The following is a 22,034-nucleotide window of genomic DNA, read 5'->3' as shown; positions in this document are numbered from 1 at the left end:
TAATATAGATGTGAGTTAGATAATTAATTCAGTAATTTTTTTTTAAGCTCTTTGAATCAAGTTGCCTATGCATTGGCCTAAAGATTAGCCTCAATTCTTATTTGAATTGTGGTAGTTTTTAATTTAAAAAATAAATAAATAAATAAATAAATAAATTATAATGCATTTTTATTTTTAAGAACCTCCGTTGCTTTTAACAATTTATAGAATTAAGTGAAATCTTTAGATATGCTAACTAATATAGCCATTTTAGTTATTATTCCTAATAATTCAAAGTAATTTTCTTGTAATTGGTCTAAGATGACCTATGCAACATTAAATAATTTAATTGGCTTTGATTTTTTTTAAATTTGAAGATATTTGTTTCTTTCCTTTTTAGTCTTAGATAGCAAGCTAGCTACTTGTATCCATTATAAAGAAGGTTTAATCTCATTAATTGTCCTTCATTATTTTTGTATTTTGCTATCTTTATTGTTAGATTCTCCAACCTATTAATTTACATGATAAGTAGAAGATCTCATTCATTTAGTTTTCCTTATATTATGTTCTCTATCATGATTCATACTACCTTATTGAAGAGTTCTTTGACTATAGCTTCATTTCAAAATTACCATGATAAGTTATATAAATGGCCATATATAAATACAATCAAATTTTTCTACAACTATGTCTTTCTTGCATTGTTTTTTAGATTAAGCAAATTGATTTTTTACAACTTAATTGTGTAGTATATTTCTTTATTGTCTAAAGCATGGTTGTCTCAAAGTACTTTCTACTTTGTTCAATTCTAATCTTCATATGTTTCAAATACTAAATATACTTAATATCACAACATCTTAAATATCTTGTTTAATTGTAATATTCTTTGACTACATAAGTCTAATAAATCATAAGTCTTGTCTTAATAGATGTTACCAAAGAGTGATATTATAGTCATATTTTCAAAGTGCAAGTTAGTCTTTTAATATTTAAACTTCTTATTTTTGATTTTATATTTTTTTATTATCAAGTAGAATAATATTGGAGCTAAAATGTCTCTTAATTCAAAAGTATTCTAATAATAATCCAAGTTCTTGTAATGACAATTCACATATTATCTAAGCTAATCCATTGTAATATTCTATAATTTTTGATTTTATAATTGGATTCTTTTTAATTAAATTATGCTAATAGATTTTAATTTCTACTATCTAAATAATTAATCTAAATTAATCTAAATTTATAATTAATCTAAATTTATAATTTTTATTTCAATATAATTATATTTTTCTTTATTTAGTCAATATTTTAATTTTGGTCTAAATAATTTTTAATCTAAGTTAATCACAAAAATTATATTTTTTCACTTGCCTTTCATTTCTCTTTAAATACAAGAGTTCTTCAAAAATGAATTTTTCTTAATTAATTAATATCTAATTTAAATATTTTAGTTAAAGATATTATCTATATGATCTCTATTAATTTAAGATCTATTAATTTGAGTATTTAGCCAAATTCTCTAAATCTCTTTTAGTCAAAGAATATGTTAACAAAAACTTTTACTGGACTATATGGTACAATCTAGTAAGTATAGAATTTATCCAAAACTTTAATATGTTGGTTTTTATACAGAATCATAAGCTCACATTCTCTTACCTTGTTATGTGAGGATAGCTTGTCATTGTATATTACTTTTTTCTTTCTTAAAGCTTCCTTGTTCTTATCTAATATTGCTTCTTTGTCCTTTTCTAACTCATCAATAGCATCTTTTATTGCATTTGGTCTAATTTTTCTCCCTTTGTGTATAATTGCTAATACTTAGTGTAATTTTATTTTTGGCTCAATGCTTTGTGATCTTTCTTGATTGTAGACTAAAAAGTACAAGATATGATATGTGGTTATTTTATAGATTTTATTATTAGTATATATCACTAAGGTTGACTTCTTACTCTAATCTTCTTTATGAGCAATCATTCCATTTGTCAATATCCTCTTTATTTTTTAATTAAATATTTTGGTAAGTTTATTTAGGTTTGAGTTATGAAAAGAGGCCTCATTAAACTTTAATCACTTATTTATTTGGTATATAAATAAGTTATTGTTAGTAAAAGTAAGTATGGTGTTGTTTAAAAAGTACAAGTCTATTAATTTTTTATTATTAAAATAAAACCTCATAGACATATATAAAAATAATAAGATAATAAACTAATAAACTAATAAAAAATACTTTTTACTACTTCTTTTGCTATTAAAAGCTTTAATGAAACTTTTTACTACTTTATTTATTTGGAAAGACAAAGTCAAGTTATATTAATTTTTTATTTTTTTTAATACATTGAAAGTTCAAACATGAGACATACATACAAATAATATTATATTATATGTTACATATTATTTACTTGCATCAAATTAATCTATATTATTAGTGATTTTAAAATAAAAATAAAATAGTAAAATTTAACATTTAACCATTAGTGTATTTATTGTTGTTATAAGTTTATTGTTGATATAAGTTGCATAGTTTTAAAGTTTGGGTTTCAAAATACTAAATATATGCCAATATATTTCGGCATTACTGAAAGATAAAAATAAGCTAAAAAATATTCTAAAATTCAATGTTAATGAAGCAAAATTTCAAATATTGTTTCACTCATAATAATTTTAATTAAATGCAAAAATATTATTGAGAAGAATTTTTGTTTGAAAATTTGAAAATTTTATGTATCACATATTAATCAGTAACTTATGTTAAGTTTCATTAATTTTTATATTACTTCTATAATTTGGTAGATTTGTTTTGTTCACAACTCAATGTTTGTAGAAACCTGTGTACACATTTCTTCATTTGTAAATAAAAAAACAGTGGTTTGCTCATGTTAAATGAAATGATTAATTAATATAACAACAAAAAAAATGTCTATCTACTATTGATTTGTAAACTCTTGAAAACACAATTTCAATAAAAAATTATCCATTTTTCAATTTACCATAAACTTCATGAAATAATAAATTACTTGTTCAAACTCAATAATCTTGGACTGTCAATTCGAAGATATTTAAATTTGCATTCACATTAATGTTTTTGAGTGTTGAATTCTTGGTATTAAACTGCAAATATTATGGGAATGGTTGAAGCAATTTTAATACCTTTTTCACAATTTATTTGATGGTACATATTTATTAAGTACTCCATTAATACAACTTTTTTCACTGAAATATATACAAATGTACCACGAATGTTAAAATTTATTTCAAAATGCATTTTCTGATTTCTTATTGCATATCAACGTATAAAAAAATATTTTGAAATATTTTTGTACGTTTTAAAGTATTTATATGATTGGTTCATTAAATCTATCAATAACATAAATTTATTATTTTGAAAAACTAAAACTAAAAATTATTTGTTTAAAATTCGTGCTATCAAAAATCAAAATTCATAAACAACCTATAATGAGAATTATATAATATAAGATAAGAAATAATAATGATATATAAATTTATATGAAAAGAAATTACATTGATTGACAATATTTATTTATTTATTTATTTATTTCGAATCATATTAACTTTTAAACCAAGGATTCAGAAAAAAATCAATTGAATCAAAAACATGAATGAATGAATAACATTCACACATTAGCAGAGCCACATTACCAACTTTTCTCTTCACAAAAAATCAAATTATTAGTTTCAATGTACAAACATTGTTTGTGGTAAACATAAAGAAAAAGAGAATTAAAATTATTATTATATTTTTTTACAAATACACACATATTGTTATTATTTTCTACAAATATATTCTAAAGCACCTTTTTATAAATTTCTTTACATGCACTCACTCTCTTTCTCTCACGAGAGACGGTAAAAAGGCCCTCAACGCGGTAACGGAGGCAACACCGATCCGGACCTAACGCCGCGAAGGGACACTGAACGAAAGCCGCGGGGTCATGAACGAACGAATTCTGTCAACTTATCCGTCCGTCAGCCCGATCCTTTTTCTTTCTCTTTATTTCTTTCTTCCTTTCATCTTGTTCTGCTTCGTTTGTTTTGTTTTCGATTGTTCGTATTTGTTTTGTACGTTTTTTATATTTCCCCTTTATTTCTACCAAAACGCGCGCCGACTTCCAGTCGATCGATCGCTTGCCATCGAGGCTGATGCCAAGCGCGGTGGCCATGGTCCTCATCGTCGTCGTTGTTGTCGACAGGGCCAGAATTTCCCTTTTCGAGTTCCGGGTAAATTCGTGTTTCTTCATCCTTTTGTGTACATTGACAGGGAGTGAGCATTGTTGATGGTAGAGTCTTCGTGGCTGGCTGGCTCGCTCCACTCTGAGCCCCATCCTCCCCAGGAACTCTGTGACGCGGCCAACGCTTAGCAGGAATCTGTTGAATCGTGCAAGCGCTGGACTTCTCTTTTATCGTTTTGGTTTTTTGATTTTCTGGTCCTTGCCATACGAAACGGTGCGGTTGCAGAGGGGGAAGGGGAATTGTATTGCTGCGTGTACCGGTGGAATATCCATCGGAGGTCTGGTGGATTGCGGGAGTGGATGCGAGATATTGGTAGTAGTGCCGCTTAGTTGTTTGTTTTTTATTTTTTTTTAAAATTGGCTTCTGAAGATTGTTGCGGACGTGATGAAGTGATTTTTGTTGGTGGTTGTTGCGATGTTCATTTTGCTTGCAGTGAGAGGATGGTCGTGGAGTGGAAGTTTTCCTTTGCTCTTTTGCTGTTAGGGAAGGAGGGGTGTAGTGCAGGGAGAGGTTTGTTGTTTCAGTTTTGAATTTGTTGGTGAGAATTGCGGAGTTTTGATTGTAGGCAGCATGACATGGCAGGATGTCTACTTCTTAATGCCAGAGTCGAGGCAGATTGGCGGTTATATCTCTGCTTTTTGACAGTGACACCGGAGGCTGGATTGAAGCGTTGTTCGGAGTGCAGAGAGCGCAAAGGATATGAAAACGCCGCGTTAGTCGCAGTAGGGGGAATAAGAAACCTCACGGTTCTTGGGCGAGTATGTTTGCTGTGGCTACTTCGAATGCTGGAAGATAAAGTTGAGCTAGCATCTGGATATTTGTGGATTGGATGCCAGGAGATGGGAGTGTCATCGTTAGGGTGCGGATTTGCTGATTCGTGGAATTTCTTGTAGTTTCACTAGAGGATTGAGCACAGTATTGGAAACATGAAGAAACGAGAAAGAGGGGAAGATGAAAGTATCCTTCCGCAAGGGAAGCGCATTGCTGGACCACGGGTGGGCGAGGCTTCTGAAGCCGCCGCCTCCAACAACCTAGCGCCTAATGGACAGCGGCTGACAACTGATGATGCGCTTGCGTACTTGAAAGCTGTGAAGGAGAAATTCAAGGATGACAAGGCCAAGTACGACGAGTTTTTGGAGGTAATGAAAGACTTCAAAGCGCAGAAGGTGGACACTGCCGGCGTGATCAGCCGCGTGAAGCAGCTGTTCAAGGGGCATCCTCAATTGATTTTCGGGTTCAATGCGTTTCTCCCTAGAGGGTACGAGATCACGCAACCTGAGGAGGAGAAGCCTGCGGTAGAGTTTGATCAAGCGATTAATTACGTTAACAAGATCAAGGCTAGGTTTGCAACGAACGAGAGTGTGTACAAGCAATTTTTGGAGATTCTGAACTACTACCGGAAGGGTAACAAAACCATTAATGAGGTGTATCAAGAGGTCGCTAAGTTATTTGCCGACCATCCCGATCTGCTGGAGGAGTTCACATACTTCTTGCCTGGGACGAATGGTGCGTCGATGGGAAATAGTCATCCCAGTGCCAAACACGTGCCTCAAAATGCACGCCAACGAGATGAGAAAGGGTTTGGAGGAAGCGGGAAGCCACCCAACGAAAGGCCAATTTCTCTGAAGAAGGACAAATTTGTAGCTATGCCAGGAGAACGAAGTCGAGAACGTGAGCCAGAGAGGCGAGTGGAAAAAAATCGCAAAAAGCTGGACAAGGACAAGAAGGATGTTGGGTATGTTTCTAACCACATCGTCATCTGACTTTCTATCGAAATTCAAAAGTTATCAGATGTGTCATTGTGGTTCTTAGATGTGACGAAGATGTCCTATGCAGGTGGCTGTATGTAGCGATTCTGAATTTGTTTCGTGAAATGTGAGGACAGGGACAGGAAGGACAGGGCAGACAGGGAAGGAGGGGGGGATAGGGAGAAGGATTTTGTGGAACAGAAGCCTGCAAAGAGGGCGTCTGCTCGCAATGCGAGCGATGCCATCAGGAGGCAGTCCCAGGCCGCGGAAAGAGCTGAGGGATATTCTGAACCTGCCCCTCAAGCGTCGATGGAGGATAAGAAGATGTTTAAGGGTGCTGTCGGCGTGCAGTACCCATTTTTTGACAAGGTCAAGGCTCGGCTGCGTAGCCGGGACACATACCAGGAGTTTCTGAAATGTCTGAACATCTTCAGCCAGGAGATCATCAGCCGCGAGGAGCTGCAGAGCCTGGTGGGTGACATTCTTGGGAATCATGCGGACTTGATGGAGGGATTCACCGAGTTTCTGACGCACTGCGAGAATGTGGAGGGGTATCTGGCCGGGGTGTTTAGCGGGCGCAAGCTGGGAGATTTTGCGGAAGGTGTACCGCTGAAAGCCGTGAAGACGGAGAGGGATGGTGAGCGGGAGAGAAACCGAGAGAAGGACAAGGAGCGTGAGAGGGAGAAGGACAATGAGAAGGATAGGGACAGAGAGCAAGACGCTAAGGAGAGGGAGCGGCATGTGAAGCCATCGCAGGCAGCGAAGGAGGGAAGCCACAAGGTAGCGTCTAACAGTGACAAGTACTTGAACAAGCCGATATCAGAGCTGGATCTATCGAGTTGCGATCGGTGTACTCCTAGCTACCGACTGCTGCCGAAGCAACATCTTCGGCCGGTGTCGAGTCATCGCACGGCGCTGGGGAACTCGGTGCTGAATGACAGCTGGGTGTCGGTGACGTCAGGGAGTGAGGACTACTCGTTCAAGCACATGCGGAAGAACCAGTACGAGGAGAGCTTGTTCCGGTGCGAGGACGATCGGTATGAATTGGACATGCTCCTGGAGGGGACGGCAGTGACGGCGAAGGTGGTCGGTGAATTTACCGCGAAGCAAGAGGAGCAGAACGGGAAAATGGAGCCATTGCCTCCGGTGGATGAGTTCTTGTCAGCGATCAATTTGAGGTGCATTGAGCGGATATACGGGGATCACGGTCTGGACATGTTGGAGGCTCTTCGCAAGAACACCAGCAGAGCGATGCCTGTGATACACTCGCGTCTGGTGCAGAAGGAAGAGGAGTGGACTCGATGTCGGGAGGAGATGAACAAGGTATGGTCGGAGGTGTACGCGAAGAACTGTTACAAGGCTCTGGACCATCGCAGCTTCTACTTCAGGTCGCAGGACAAGAAGGCACTGAGCACGAAGGGGCTGCTGGCAGAGATAAAGGAGGTGAGCGAGAAGAGGAGGAATGAAGACGACACGGTGCTGGCGATCGCAGGCATCAATCGGGGGCCTTCGCTGCCGGATATGCGGTATGAGTTCAGCGACCTGTCGATCCATGACGATATATACCAGACTATAAAGTATTCCTCGGAGGAGATTAGCAGCTCGCTGGATTACACGGAGAAGACGCTACGAACGTGGAGGATGTTCGTAGAGCCGGTCCTGGGCATATCGTCTCGTTCGCAGGGGGTAGAAGACGTGGAGGAGGGTGTGATGGTGAAGCCATTGGAGGGCAAAGGGGTTGATGGGAATGGTGGAGAGAGCGGTGGCAGTCAAGGAGATGAAGCGAGCAACCCGGAAGATGGGGACATGGCTTCGCATCGGGAGGGCACTGTGAATAAAGGTGTGGTGGTGGTGGGCGTGGAGGGGTCCGAGGGTCGGGTGACGGCAGGAGCGACGAATGAAGAGACCCTGCGAGCAGCGAGTGGCGGGGAGAGAAATATAGAGGAGAATGCGGGAGCAGAAGCGGTTGATCGAGGCAGTAATGGAGCAAGAGAAGCCTTCGTTAGAGGTATGGCAGAGGCGGGTGGGGAAGGCACGGCTGCACGGACGGAAGGGTCTGGATGGTTACATGATGGGAACAGAACGACAAAGCGGAGCTGCAGGGCAGCGGAACGAGGCGAAGTGGGAGGTCGGGCAAAAGTGGGGCTTGGTGAGAACTTGGGTAGCAGATCGGTGGCCGATATTGGCCCTTTGGTAGTTGATAGTAATGGCGGCGGCGGTCATGGGGCAATGGATAGAGAGGAAGGAGAGCTATCGTCTTATTCAGAGCAAGAGGACCGAAAGAAGTCGAAGTACAGCCCGCGGCAGGGAGAGGGGCACGGTGTCGTGAAGTCACTCGGTCGTGAAGAGAATGTAGAAGGCGTGGGTAGAGAGATGGAGCACGAGCAAGGTACGTGTGGTTTGTGTGCGTAGCTCATGAGTCGGAAGGTTAATGTTTAGGTTTCTGATGAAGCGATTATTGTGCAGGAGGTTATGGTATGCATTTATTTCGCCAAGTTGTGAAATGCGAACCATGGCGGGTATAAGACGTCATTGATTGAGGTGGTGGTTAAGCGGTGGTTGATGTGGTATCGGTTTGTGTGACTGAGCATGTGAATCAGTGCTTTGCAGTGGTTTGGGATGTGTAATGATCTTTATGAAGTTTTGGCAGCAAGAAAACTGATGTTGGGCTGCAATTTACAATGTTGGGTTGTTTTGTTGTATGTCTAGATGCAGACGATGAAGGGGAGGAAAGTGTTCAGAAGTCGAGTGAGGACAGTGACACTCCATCTGAAGCCGGGGAAGAAGTTTCGGCAAGCGAGCAGTCTGGGGAAGAGCATTCGGAACATGAGGAAGAGGAGGAGCAAGAAGAGAAGGCTGAGAGTGAAGGGGAGGCGGAGGGCATGACGGATGTGGAGGATGGAGACGTTGATGGGAATTCGTTACTGGCAGATTCGGAACACCCTTTTGCACACTGCCAGCCGCTGGCAGCGTATCCTGGGTCCGGTGTAGGGTTGGTGGGGGCGTCGCATTCAAAGAAAGTCGGAAGTATATTCTATGGAAATGATACTATTTATGTTTTGTTCAGGTTGGGCTCGGAATCCTTTGTTTGATTGTTTGGTACTGGTAGAGTGCGAACAGATTTTAGATATGCAGAGCTCTCGATTCTAGCGGGTGGCTTTGATTTGGGTAGTGTGGAATGGAGTGGGGATTGTTAAGTGGGCTGCTGGCTGTTGCGCACGGTGGCGGACTAGGGAGTTATGCGGATGTTGTTGTGATCTTTGTTGTAAGGATTGGAGTAGAATGTGTGGTGAGGAGGTATTGCATATGTAGATGTATTTGACGGGGATATTGTGTATGCACAGGCTATACCAAACTCTGTACGAGCGTCTGCTTTCGGCGAAAGTGAACGCAGAATTGGCATCTAAAAAAAAGGGCGGCGGCGATGGCGGCGCTCCTCCGAACTTGTATTCTCGGTTCATCCAGGTCCTGTACGGATTGCTAGACGGTTCTGTGGACAATTCGAAGTTTGAGGACGAGTGTAGGGCAATCATAGGCACGCAATCGTATATATTGTTCACGCTGGACAAGCTGATTTTCAAGTTGGTGAAGCAGCTGCAAGCGGCAGCGACGGACGATGTGGTACAGAAGCTGCTGGCACTGAACGCATACGAGCAAGGTCGGGAAACTGTGGATGCAGTTTACTATGCGGACGCTTGCGTGGTTCTGCACGACGAGAGCATATATCGTTTGGAAAAGAGGTCGAACCCGAACGAGTTGCTGATACAGCTGATGGAGAATTTGGATATTCCTGGGAATAGTTTCGAGAGCTCATTTCAGAAGTACTTGGATGGATTTCTAAAGTCCTTATCATCCGACAAGCGGGGGCAGGTGTTTTGTGCGCGAAATTTGAAGCGGATGCGTATTGAAGAGAATGCAGATTATGGGAAAGATGTGAACATAATGAACGGGCTGGAGATTAAGATGTCATGTCGGACGTCGAAAGTGTCGTACGTGCTCGACACGGAAGACGTGTTTTGGAGGTCATTGTCTGGGAGCAAGAGACGGAAGGAGAAGGCGGAGTCGAAGAGGTGGTGCCAGTTTCACAAGTGGATGCAAGAAATGGAGGGTTTGAAGGATGAGTAAGTGCTTTGGATTGAATCTTAGTGGTGAATGTGGTTAGGAATTTGGTGGCAGTTTTGGTTGGAATTGGGGCGTGGCCGCGAGTTGGTGATGACAAATCAAGGTTTTTCCTTATTGGTTCTTTTAACACTTCAAAGGTCTAATTGTTTTAGGAGTCGTTTGTGATTGTGAAAGGCCTTAAGTTCTTGCAGTCGATTTTGACTTTAAGGTTGATAGCTCCCGTTGTATTCCAGCCACGTTTCTACTACTCCTGCAATGTGCAGACATGTTCGATGTTTGTCCTACTTGGATTTTGTCCTCAGTTCGCTCCGTATAGTGCCGAGAGGGTATGTTTGTAAGGATTTGATTGAATTCGGTGAGCATCAATGGTCGTACGTGACGAGACTAACAGAGGTTTACTATTGTGGTTTCAGTGCATTGGGACACTTGAGAGTAATTCAGCAGCTTTAAGCGTTCGGAGCAGAGGTATAGTTTTTCGCCTTAGGTGTTTCTTTGTTTGAAGACACTGTGATGGAGGATGTGTTGGCGATACGTTGTTATTGGGTGTCAGTGAATTATGCATTGGGAGGGAGCTGTATGTAATGATTATGTGTTGGCAGATTTATGGTCGACACCGAAGGCTCTTTCTTGGATCTCTTTCTGCCGTTATGCAGAAGAGGGTTATCAACTCGGAGTATTGTGTTTTTTATAAGACGGGTATCGTGCCGAAGGATAGAGTTATTGGTTGTTTTCAGGGTCGTCAGGTATATTCATTACGCTGGGGAAGGTGTTTTGTGTTACTATTGGTTTGAATCGTACAGGGTTAGATTATGGATAGTTGCTACATGTCAGATGAAAATGAAGGGTAAACGTAGGAGCTTACCACCAAAATTGTTGGATGTTAAGAATCTTCTATCTGATCTTTACCATGTGTTTTCTGGGATGTGTAGGTTGAGTTGATCTAAAAATCTGGACCTGATTTATGTCCATTACTTTGCGATTTTGTGAATTTGGAGAACAGCTTCTGCTGGTTTCACAAGATTAAGTGCTATGCTTGTAATCAAATCATTTTCTTGCATCTAAACCTGGGCTTTTTTTTTCAGAAGCCCAATCGCATAGCGCATATGTCCTCTCAATATATAACACTTGGTATGAGCCCATTTTGAGGTTGATGTATTTCATTTAAGAACCGTATGTTTCTCTCATCAGAAACTTTGCCTGCTGCTATGGTTACAGGGAATCGAAACCGAGTCCATGTTTGACGCTTTTATGTTTAGAGATAGAAGCCAGGAAGTAAATTACAACATGCCATTAGCAACCTTGTTAATTGGTATCTCAGCCTCAGTAAGACATTACTTCTTGAATGTAATAGTAAAAAGTAGATCAACTTGGGAAAGTGATGGAATATGCATTATGCTATGTTCAACCATTCTATATAAATGTCAATTATATCCAACTAAATTCATTCGTCTGTAGATGTCATTCTAATACACCAAATCACTGCATGTGCTATTAGAACACATATTTATTATACAAATATCATGAGAAAAAGTAGGTTGAGCTCCACAATTCGATTGAATTGTTTGGTAAAAGTAAGATTGAGGTTGACTGCTTGGGTGCAATGTAAAGAAAACAAGTACCAAATAGTTTTAAAATTGGAAGAACTTGGTTTAGAAAATCAACTTGAGTCATATAAAATACACACATCTTTATTTTAACATATAATCTACAAACATTTGTAGTAATCTATAATTTATTTTTATTTTTTTACTAACAAGATAAGAGCTCATATTAGAGATTTTAAGTAGAGTATGAAATTCTTGGCTAAGTTTTCATCAATATATTCTTAGAGTGAAGCCAATTCATTTTGTAATAAATTATAGATTGATTTAAATAATAATTTCATTCTTTCTTATAGATCAATTGATTAATCATAAAAGAAATGCTATAGAGGAATATCTACATTCTTCTTCTAAAATACATCTTGATAATCCTTATATTGGATTAGAATGTTGTTTGAAGTTTTTACATTATTTAAATTAAATGTGGCATATATAACAAACAAAGTTACATCTTTTGTAGCATGTATAAAAATTCTTGCTCCTAAAAATAAATATTTGATTGTACTAAGATTATGTCTCATCTTTTAATTAAAAAAAGTTTTAATGATATTATGGAAAAGATTAAGATTATAAGAAATTTATTATATTTGAAGATTATATGTTTTTTTTGCCACAATGAACCTAAAATAACTAGATTAAAAGATAGAGTTTTAATAGTATTATATACCACTAAGTTATTTTGACCATTAGTTGTTACAATTTAAAAAAATAGTTTAATAGGTAACATCTCTAAAAATTAAAAGACAACCATCTATGATTTGTACATGCATGGATTTAGAATTATTCACTAAAGATATGTTATGTTTTATAATAAAGCCTTCATTTAAAAGATTAGTTGAAGCTTTTAAATCTAATAAGACAAAGGCTTTGTAAGTTTTAGATTGTAAATAAAAATCTATTACAAGGAGAGAGTTCTAAAGAGAAAATATGACCTTTATTAGATGTTGTATAAGATTCCAACGACATGGTTTTTCAAAAAGTTGCATAGGTTCTATATAATACAAGCACAATCATTCTTAACGATAATGAGATTTGTCTTGCTTGGTGAAAGATTTAAGATATATTGTATTAATTAGTATGTCTTTCATTGTCAAATGTTGTATTGATAAGATGTCGATATTACTGTTAAATTGTAAAGACATTGAAGTATACTTATGCGGCTCTTAAATTAAAAGTCAAAAAGCAAATTGTTATACTTTAGAGCAAAATCAATTCCTTGATTCAATGTTTGAAGGTCATTGTATGAGATGATATTGATATTGAACTTACATCAATATCATCTCATATTGCAATCTTTAGAAAAGTTGGTTGATAAATGCACCATCATTTTACTTGATATTAGGTGCAATTTGTCAAAATTGTAAAACATACAATGATGCTAAAAAATTGCTTTGATGGAAAATAAAAATCTTATTTGTTGCAATACAAATTACATAATATTTTCTATACATAGAATAGATTTTTTTTTTCAAAAAAAATCTTCCAAACCACTTAATAATTGATTGCAACTTTCAATAAAAATAAAACCTAAAAACAATATTCTAATAAACTTGACTTGTGATTTGGAAATTAAATATGCCATTGATGATTTAATTTGAGTATAGTATTTGTATAAGTTTGAATAATAAAAATCTTTATTTTCTTTTTTCATGCATGAACATCTTTTCTTTAGATTCATCTTATGATACTTTTAAAGTTTTTAAGTAGTTTTTTTCTTAATCTTAGTATTGTTATGAATCTTTCTTTATTTGGTTTTATCTTTTTGTTAATCTTAAAGATTAATAATTCTTCATAAAAAAAGAAATTACATCTTAATATTTGAATTTAACAAGTAATTAATTTTTATCTATAAAACATATGATTTTTATCAATAATAAGATTAAACTAATATATTAATTTTATTTCTTTTATTTAGAATTTCAATTCCAATATTTATCTTTGTATCAAATAGTTTGGATTACTTTCTATTTTATCAATTAGGTCTTCAATATTTATTACATTTAATAAGGTTAGTTTATAGAATTTTTAATTTCTTTTTTTAGTATAATCCAAGTTGATTTTTAAAGATAAATAAACTAGATGGATGATAAATAAACTTGATTAAAAAGAAAATATGTATAGTTGTGGTTGTACCTTTTTAGAAGGCTTTAATGTAGTGTATCTTTTGTTGGATTTAAAATGCTTCTTTTATATTATTAGGCCCTTGCTTGAATTAACTCCTTGATAAAGTATTGTAATCATAGGGTCATATTAGAAATCCAACCTAAATTAGAAATAATATAATTTAAAACAAGTCAATAAATTTATATTGAAGTTCTTTCTAAGTTTATTTATAAAAGAAAATAATTTATGTTCTCCACCTTGAATTAGTTACCATTCTTATTAAATAGATCTAAATATAGTAAAATATATTTTAAATAAAAAATTGCTAGATTATTATATTTAAAATTTTCTTATCACAAATTTCTTATTTATTTGCTAAGTTTCAATATTTATAAATGAAAAAATTAAATTAAATTAAATTAAATGCTTGAGATTATTAAGATTGTTGGCAAGATCTTCTTAGAAAGAGGTTAGAAAAGAATAAAATTAAAATTAAAATTAAAAAAACAAATCAAAATAATACAAAAATCTATTTATATTAAAAGAGGTATGTACAACATTAATACTCAAATCCTAAATATTGTATTATACTGCATGTTAACAATTTATTATTGGCATAAAATACATGAGATCCTAAAATACAATAAAATTTATTATTAGAATTTGATGATATTATGTTCTTATAAATATATCTATATATATATATATATATATATATTATTTATTAAATAAAAATATGACTTCAAATTTTAATTTGTTTCAAATGTAGTAAAAATAGTTTTGATTGATTATTAGAAATTACAATAATGACAAAAATTTATAAAGATTTATTTTTTAACAAAAAAACAATACGGTAGATTCTATACAATTTATTTAAGCCTCAAATTACATACATGTGAGTGTTTATACGTATGTGTATATATATATATATATATAAACTTCCTATACCTAGAGGTGGTTTTTTGGTATGTTTTTTGGTATGAAAAATAGGACTAAAGGAGTAATACAATTTCCTGTTTACAATAGTAGAATATTGAGAAGAAAAAAGAAATATATATCACCTATCCTGGTGTGTAACATGTCTTTTGTATAACATATAAAAATTAGTCGTTGCAGTGATGCTAAACCACATACTCTGCACAACTACACTTCATGGTCGATTACTTTAATGGTGCTTTTTTCAATGGTATCGCAGTTATAGAAAAAATAGCATTTCAGGGTTGAAGGTATGCTCTATGTTTTGAACTAGCAGACTTTTGGTACCTGACAATCAAGTAGATGCAACTCCCACAACTATATGTATTGTCTCAGAAGGTATGAAGGGAATTCATGCTATAGGTGTGTGTATATATATATTAAAATTTTCTATCATGTAGAGTTCGAATACATGAAAGAATACAAGGAATCATGGCATCCCTTAGTCCCTGATGGGTTAAATCACAATTTACTGGCAATGCGTATGAAGACAATTAGGATAATGTATCTGCTCAACATGAGATCGACTACATTACAAGAGACGCATTAGAGAGGATAGGTGAATCATATAAGGGGAGGGGGAAACGAACTTGAATCACTTACAAGCTACCAGCTCAGAGGTCTGAATCCTTTTACAAAACGAGAGTGCTCTGGGTTTAATTTTGTATAGAGCTCAACATGACTATGACATAATAGGATCAACTAAAAATATAAAAATGACAATATACAACTTCTATAGTACAAGATGAAAATTAGGTTTATCTACCATGACATGTCGCCTACAAGAGTAAAGCTTCGGTATGGCTCATTTGAGGTGGCAAAAAAACCCGCACTTCTCTCTCCTCCGAGAGTATGTTGTGCTTCGGGACCATGATCTCTAGTCCAGCGCACGCTTCCGCATAGAAAGCCTTCAGATCTGCATTCTCAGGAATTCTCGTAGCCAGTCCTATCTCTCGCACAAAATCGCCTGGCCCGCAATGTTCTGGATTGGGGTCAGTCAACTTGAAAGTCCTGTCTCCTCTGACCACTGTTGGAGTCCTGGCCGTGCTGGTACAATGAATCTTCAGAACACCATGAGTAGCAGTGTTACGCCATGACACCCTGAGCCTTTGCATGTCAATAAAAGGTAGGCTTACCATGACAAGGTAACCTTTATCATCCTCATAAATACTCTTGGCTCCAGTAACAGGCCCACAAGCATCGGTCATCACTCCTGAGAAGCTTGAGAGCCAGCAGGGTTCCGTTCCTGTGTGGAAGTTCTCTAGGCCCGCATAGCTCACTACAGGCACACATGAATCAGCCTCGTTGCCGCAGGGTAGGAGCCCAACAGGGAGAAAAGAATTGATCTTCTTTCTCTTACCTCCTGGACTCAGGCTGTTTGGACTACCGCTACTGGCAGGGCTTGGCAGCTGGCTCACAGCATTCACATTGTGATTACCCTCATTCATTCGTCCTGATCGCGCTGATGCTTGCTTCTTGGTGTATCCATTTGGAGGTTTGCTAGGAGAAGGAGAGCATGTACGCTCTAAATCAAAGTCTGTATTTGGAAGACTACGCCATTCAGAGAACCCTTCAGCGTCTGGGGGCATTGTAAAATTGATCTCCCTTCCCGTCAATTCCATCCACCGTTTTAAGTCATCCTCACTGACATTCAGCAAGTTCGGAGCTCTTACAACTTCGACACCATGCACACATTGGGGATTAGACAAGCCTCTATAATGCTTCCTTTGCATTCTGTGGGATCTGGCAAATCCTTTGTCCGCGCTGAAAGGAAACTGTGGCTCACCAAACCTTGCATGTCCATTCATGTAACTACGAAGTTGCATCTTCCCAAGCGCATTTTCGGGCCTCTCCTTAAAAGCCCACATATACATGTTTTCCATGTCATGCTGAACTAGGAAAAGGTCCAATCGCAGATCAGACTTGTCCAAGGGGGGTGCCAGAATGCCATCTCGCAGAAGCTTACCCTGACGTTCATCATTCAATGCAGGTCTGAAGTAATGATTAAAGAAAAACCAAGCACCCCAAATCGTATCACCACGTCGCACCCACCGGCGCCCTTTAGAGGACGTCACAGTTCCCAACTCAAGATTTTGAGCTGGTGCCAAGCTAGTATGCAGTAAATCCGAGGGCTTTAGACCCCATGGGTCTGGACAGATCTCTATTGATAGCGGCAGATTTATATCGGGTGGTCCTCCCAATAGCGTTTGATCTCCATCCTCACATTCCTTGTGGCCATTAGAATCCATGGGCAGCAATGTCAGCAACGAAATGATTCGGATGTTCTGTTATCCTCTTTTCTTGGGCGTGTTCCCCCTCAAAGCCCTGCATACGAATTAAATGAAGAATGCTCACTCAGTATATCAGCTGAGGTGATCCATAACTCCATTCATGCCTCATCTTAATCGGTTCTCCTCCAGAAAATAAGTCAAGCAACCTTTACAAAAGAAAATATAGCTCTTCACACAATGCCTATAAACTGTAATGCCTACCTATGATCTAAAATAGATGAAAGAGTTTGACTGATATCATAATAATCGTTGAGTGCGTGACAGAAGATGCAAGAGTGAATGTCTCACAACGGAGGAACTCGCAGACTTGGAGAGCCAGGTCACCCAAGCAATAAAAACATGTTCATCTACGTAGACTTCTGTGACATGGAAAAATATTCTTAATTTAAAACACGACTGGAGGAAAGTGAAATACTTACAGAGGCCATGGATTTCTGAGATTTGATTTAACTTTTGCTTCCAGATAACCACTTGATCCAATATTTGAATGTCATTACCCATGCGCAGGACGACTGCTATCGATTTTGCAATGCAATCTGCAAGAGAGTAAACCACCTGGAGTCCCCCTTCTTGCAGAAGCCGCACACAGAGTGTTCTTGTGGAAGATGCACCAAGGCACTCGGTGATCGACCTTGAATGAAAAGGTTACTCAGCTGTCCGAATGTCTCAAAACTCAGTCTGATGAGAACAGAGAAAGACAAGTTTAGTGTACACAAGCGAAAATAGAACATATTAGGGATAAAACTAACCTGCAAAAAGAATTTCATGAAAACTAGACGACTTACTGAGCAGTAAGAATGTGCAAGAAAGTGCATTGGCTATGAAAAAAGTAAACACAATGCATCATAACTGAGGCGTTAACATGAGGACATTACAGAACTGTTACAAGAAACTGGTACTGAAACCCCTATCATACAGTACAGCCGTTGACATTACAACGCGAAAGTGATGCAAACCCGCGCCACAAGCATGGATACGCCTCAAAGGCCATATGACAATCAGGAATCCATTCCAGGTCACCCCCTAAGTATGGTGTAAAACCGAACATGCGGAGGTTTGTATCAGAATTTCATCAAGTTCGATAATAGCCAAACATGTAAGGAATTCTCCACACTTAGGATTCGGAAAGATACCAATCGTTGAATAAAAAAGAAAGGTACCCCAGGGATAATCATTTCATTCGAACAGTACTGAAGCCTAAGTCTTGTGGCAGCGAGAGATAGAGGGAAGATGGACGCACAGGTACCACAAATACAATTCACGACTCACACCACCGAGATTAAAGTCTCGCAAAAAATCTAAAAGAAGGCAAGGTAAAACGCGAATAGCGACACAATCGTAAAACTACTTCCACTTTCAATTGAGAAGTTAACATGCACAACTCGTTAACGTGTTCAATTCAATTTCCTCGACAGTTTTCCTCATCTAACAGCCTGAACCAACGAAAATACTGTGATTACATCTTAACCACTGTGGACTACATAATCGTGGCCCCTCGAGCATGATCCTGACTTAGGTCTCGACAGCCGCCAGCAGAAAGTTGTGAACTTAGGTTCTAGAACCAATAAGGATAACATTTTAAAAATTAAAAATTAAAAAGAAATAAAAACGATACTTACAGAGGCCATGGATGCCTGTTGTCTCTATCCAGCGTCGTTGCCAGCTATCTCCTCGCTCCAGTCTCACGATACGCAAAGCTCGCCCATCACCAACGACAAAGCATGAGCCCGTTGAAGACTGGCACAAGCTATGCCCCCTTCCACAGCTGCCAAAGCCATAGAAAATGCCTTTCAAGCACCTCAACAAGTATGCAAGCTAATTATCTCTGTCGGTGTCGCCGCATTCAAACTGTTACCTTACTCACAACTGAATAACCTCTCTCACTCACACATAACGAGCATCGATCCAACCCTCTCGTGGAGTACGAACACTGGGATCGCTCAGACCGCAGACATGTACGTGTACACTAAGATTGCACACTTCAACCAGACCTTTTCAATCTCTCACGTCATGAAAAAACAGTGAAAAAAAAAAAAAAAAAAAAAAAAAAAAAACACACGTGCACATACGCAATCAGAAGGGCTAATTGAAAGTGCATCACAATGGGGTCTACAAACGCTGAAAAGTGCGGCAACGGCGTGTGAAATCACCGCTTCCCAAGCCCTGCAAAGCTCCCCGCAACCTTGTAACCCGTCGGTCAGCAATTGCCGAGCCCTCACTCAAAGAAAAACCGCACGAAGAATCTCGTTCGACACAGGACCTCGCTCTGCAACTAACACCAACGCAAGCGACTGCGACGGGGATGTGAAGGCGTAGCGTAGCGTCCGCAATCAGAAAAAGAAAAAAGAAAAAGAAAAAAAAAAGTATGAGTGCTCCAGCGAGACGGCCAAGGTCCGCCATAGCCTTGGCCTTGGCCGCAAGTCAGATTCTCCGAATCTGCTCGGCCCCTCTATATCTACGGTTGTTGCAGGATCCTCGTAAGATCTGTGGCGGACGGATGATACAGCTCCGTCGGCTGGCCAGACTCTCGTCTACTTTTCGTCGATCCTGATAAGACCCCATTCGGGCCGTCGTTACTTCGTTCGTCAATCTCGTCCTCAAACGAACGAACGAACGAACGAACGAACGAACGAACGCACTCAACACCAGCGTTTAGTTGCCTGTGAATTTATATGCGGAGTGGTATCCTTGAGCTAATCCTAATGTCTCCTCTTTGAGGCCAATTGTGTGCCTCTGGGTGATGCCTCCTTCCTTCAATTTCCTCACGACTTCTGTTTATTATATCCAGGCCACTTTTCCGAGTGTACGTTGGTTATGGAGCCTGTCCAGTCAGTGAAGAAAGCCGATTCTGTTTCAGCGGCTGGGTTGCGGTACAAAACGCGCTGGAATCCGGCAGGTCAGCGTTCGTTGATTGAGAGATTTCCTCAAGGATCTTCACACGGTTTGTTGTTGTCTTCTTCTTCTTCTTCTTCTTCTTCTTCTGCGCATCGCTTACCCAAATCGAAGGGGTCGCATGTATTACGCACGTCTTGCAGAGCTGATTGAGATTTTTCCTTCGTGATCGAAATTAGCGTTTGGCGCCCAACACATTGTGTTCAGTGCTTCTGGTTGAGTTTGGTTTTATTTTTGGAGATTTTTTCTTTTGATCATGTTGTTTGAATATTCTTGCAGAAATCGAGGGTAGGCGGATGGGATTCAGTGTGTCTGAGATGAGTTTATTTGGCTTCAAAAACTAAGAATACTATCATATCTTCAATTTAATTTGACGAATGTTAATGCTCCGTTCAAAAGTAAGGGAGTCTAAATTGCGTCATGAATGGTGAGTTTAACTTCAAATTGGTTATGATAGAGGATTTTAAGTGTTGTGCAACCCTCCAATTTTTGAAATTTAGTATAATTTGTATTAATAACATGGTTTTCTATGGTACTATATTTGAATAAATATAATGTTGATAAACATTAGTTTGTAATTTTCAATTTATATCATGCTGTAATTTATTTCACTTATATTTTTTTGAAGTACATGTAATGTTTGAATAAAAAAATATAAGTATATAAATAATACAATCAAATAAATTGAATAAAGCATATTCAAAGAATATTTTTGAATTATTACTATTTTATTTTTATTTTAAAAAAGACAATATGTACATGTATCATTGAGATGGAAGAAGAAAAATAAATAAAAGATATAAATATAAGGTAGGAATAAAGTAAATTAACTATAGTCAAATACAAAGAAATTAAAGAAACTTTAATTAAAATTCAAAGATAAGAAAAGCATTGATAAAACTTAAAATAATCTTAGTTATACATCCAAATACACTAGCTAACAAAAATGCCAAGTATTAGCATTTTAAATCCTCAAGCCTTGTGAGTTGTAGTTGGTTTTTCTAGCAACTTCCTAAATATAAGATATTTCTAGGAATAGTTTTTAAAGCCATATAAAATATTTAAATATAATTTATGTTTGTGAAATCTCTTTAATATTTCTTAATAAAAATACTATCTAATTAACATATTTAAGTTTGTTTCAAATTTATTTTTAATTGCTTCTATTTAATATATATTTTCTTTTTATTTAAGTAATATATGCATCTACTACTTTACTTCTTTTTCTACTAAATACTTCTATAAAAATTACTCAAATAGCTAAATGAATTTACAAAATTAAATATTTATCAAATGGTATTTTTAACAAACTTTGATCTTTTAAAAGATACTCAATAGATAGTTTCAATTATTAATAATATCTTATACCAAACAAGAAGACCATCCATTAAATTTGTTATTATAGAATCCCTTATAATTATACAAAATACAAATTAGAAATACTGATTATAAAATTTAACACAACCTAAGTTGTTTAGTTGTAAATTTTTCAAATGATAGTTCTTAAGATATATTTTGGGTGTTGATTTTATTAAAACAAAAACCAAAAAGAAGTTTAAGGTGGATATTAAAAACAATTTGATCCTTAAACTTGTTAATTCCTATTTTACACTATCTTATTGTCAATGGTTGGTCTTTGATTTGGATGTATGTTGTTGATAAAAAAAAAAATAATAATAATTCACTCATATTTACAAGATTTTCAAAAGACTCACATAAATATTTATGAATATGATATTCATATAAATATATAAGACATTATAGTTTATTGTTTAACTACATCAAATTAAAACAAATTATCTACTAAAAACTCTTAATTGTTATTTATTTTGACCTAAGGTGGTGTTAATTGATTCTTTTCTACTATATTCAGTATATTGTATGGCTATATAAGTTAGATTCAAAAAGTAGATGAACTTTTTTTTTATTTTTGTAATTATTAGCAATATGCAAATGGATAAATTAGTTTTTGGATAACAAGGGATCTAAACCTTTATTAATCTAATTTTGTCCCAAGATCAAATAGTCTTTATGTTATATTGAAGTGATCATATCTTATCACTGATTTTGAATAT

General features: G+C 36.8%; 2 protein-coding genes and 1 long non-coding RNA gene across 6 annotated transcripts; 2 read left to right on the top strand and 1 right to left on the bottom strand.

Annotated features, from left to right (window-relative positions):
• The first annotated feature begins 4,800 nt into the window (after positions 1 to 4,800).
• LOC112276718 (paired amphipathic helix protein Sin3-like 3) lies at positions 4,801 to 11,298 on the top strand. 3 transcript variants are annotated; one of them, XR_002968140.3, is made up of 7 exons: positions 4,801 to 5,962; positions 6,113 to 8,364; positions 8,691 to 9,042; positions 9,320 to 10,096; positions 10,511 to 10,562; positions 10,697 to 10,840; positions 11,027 to 11,298. XR_002968140.3 is itself a non-coding variant. In XM_024508332.3 (6 exons), the coding sequence occupies exons 1-5, from the start codon at positions 5,154 to 5,156 to the stop codon at positions 10,545 to 10,547; spliced, it is 4,233 nt and encodes a 1,410-aa protein (XP_024364100.1). In that variant the 5' UTR covers positions 4,801 to 5,153; the 3' UTR covers positions 10,548 to 10,562; positions 10,697 to 11,117. The 3 variants fall into 3 exon arrangements, 1 of the variants encoding a protein (XP_024364100.1); XR_002968139.3 differs by having other exon boundaries at positions 5,154 to 5,962; positions 8,685 to 9,042; XM_024508332.3 differs by having other exon boundaries at positions 8,685 to 9,042; positions 10,697 to 11,117.
• Positions 11,299 to 15,229: 3,931 nt separating this feature from the next.
• Positions 15,230 to 19,365, bottom strand: LOC141044332 (uncharacterized). Of its 2 annotated transcripts, XM_090247209.1 has the most exons (4): positions 19,218 to 19,365; positions 18,687 to 18,832; positions 17,487 to 17,745; positions 15,230 to 17,101 (listed from the first exon to the last, which is right to left on the bottom strand). In XM_090247209.1, the coding sequence occupies exon 4, from the start codon at positions 17,023 to 17,025 to the stop codon at positions 15,556 to 15,558; it is 1,470 nt and encodes a 489-aa protein (XP_090103335.1). In that variant the 5' UTR covers positions 17,026 to 17,101; positions 17,487 to 17,745; positions 18,687 to 18,832; positions 19,218 to 19,365; the 3' UTR covers positions 15,230 to 15,555. The 2 variants fall into 2 exon arrangements, with proteins under 2 accessions (XP_090103335.1, XP_024363376.1); XM_024507608.3 differs by lacking the exon at positions 19,218 to 19,365 and having other exon boundaries at positions 18,687 to 19,118.
• Positions 19,366 to 19,520: 155 nt separating this feature from the next.
• LOC149986420 (uncharacterized) lies at positions 19,521 to 20,780 on the top strand. Its single transcript, XR_016500719.1, has 2 exons — positions 19,521 to 20,008; positions 20,239 to 20,780. It is a non-coding gene; the product is annotated as an uncharacterized LOC149986420 (long non-coding RNA).
• Positions 20,781 to 22,034: the final 1,254 nt, after the last annotated feature.

This window comes from Physcomitrium patens, chromosome 24, assembly GCF_059467195.1.
Source record: "Physcomitrium patens ecotype Gransden chromosome 24, ASM5946719v1, whole genome shotgun sequence".
Classification (NCBI taxonomy): domain Eukaryota; kingdom Viridiplantae; phylum Streptophyta; class Bryopsida; order Funariales; family Funariaceae; genus Physcomitrium; species Physcomitrium patens.
The sequence above is the reverse complement of the archived record's forward strand: the minus strand, read 5'-3'. Positions and strand labels throughout refer to the sequence as shown.

Excerpts from the sequence above, each read along its gene's own strand:
- LOC141044332 (XM_090247209.1), bottom strand. The coding sequence starts at position 17,025 with ATGGATTCTAATGGCCACAAGGAATGTGAGGATGGAGATCAAACGCTA.
- LOC112276718 (XM_024508332.3), top strand. The coding sequence starts at position 5,154 with ATGAAGAAACGAGAAAGAGGGGAAGATGAAAGTATCCTTCCGCAAGGG. Across the intron at positions 5,963-6,112 it reads AAGGACAAGAAGGATGTTGG|GGACAGGAAGGACAGGGCAG; the intron begins GTATGTTTCTAA and ends ATGTGAGGACAG. Across the intron at positions 9,043-9,319 it reads ACTATTTATGTTTTGTTCAG|GCTATACCAAACTCTGTACG; the intron begins GTTGGGCTCGGA and ends GTGTATGCACAG.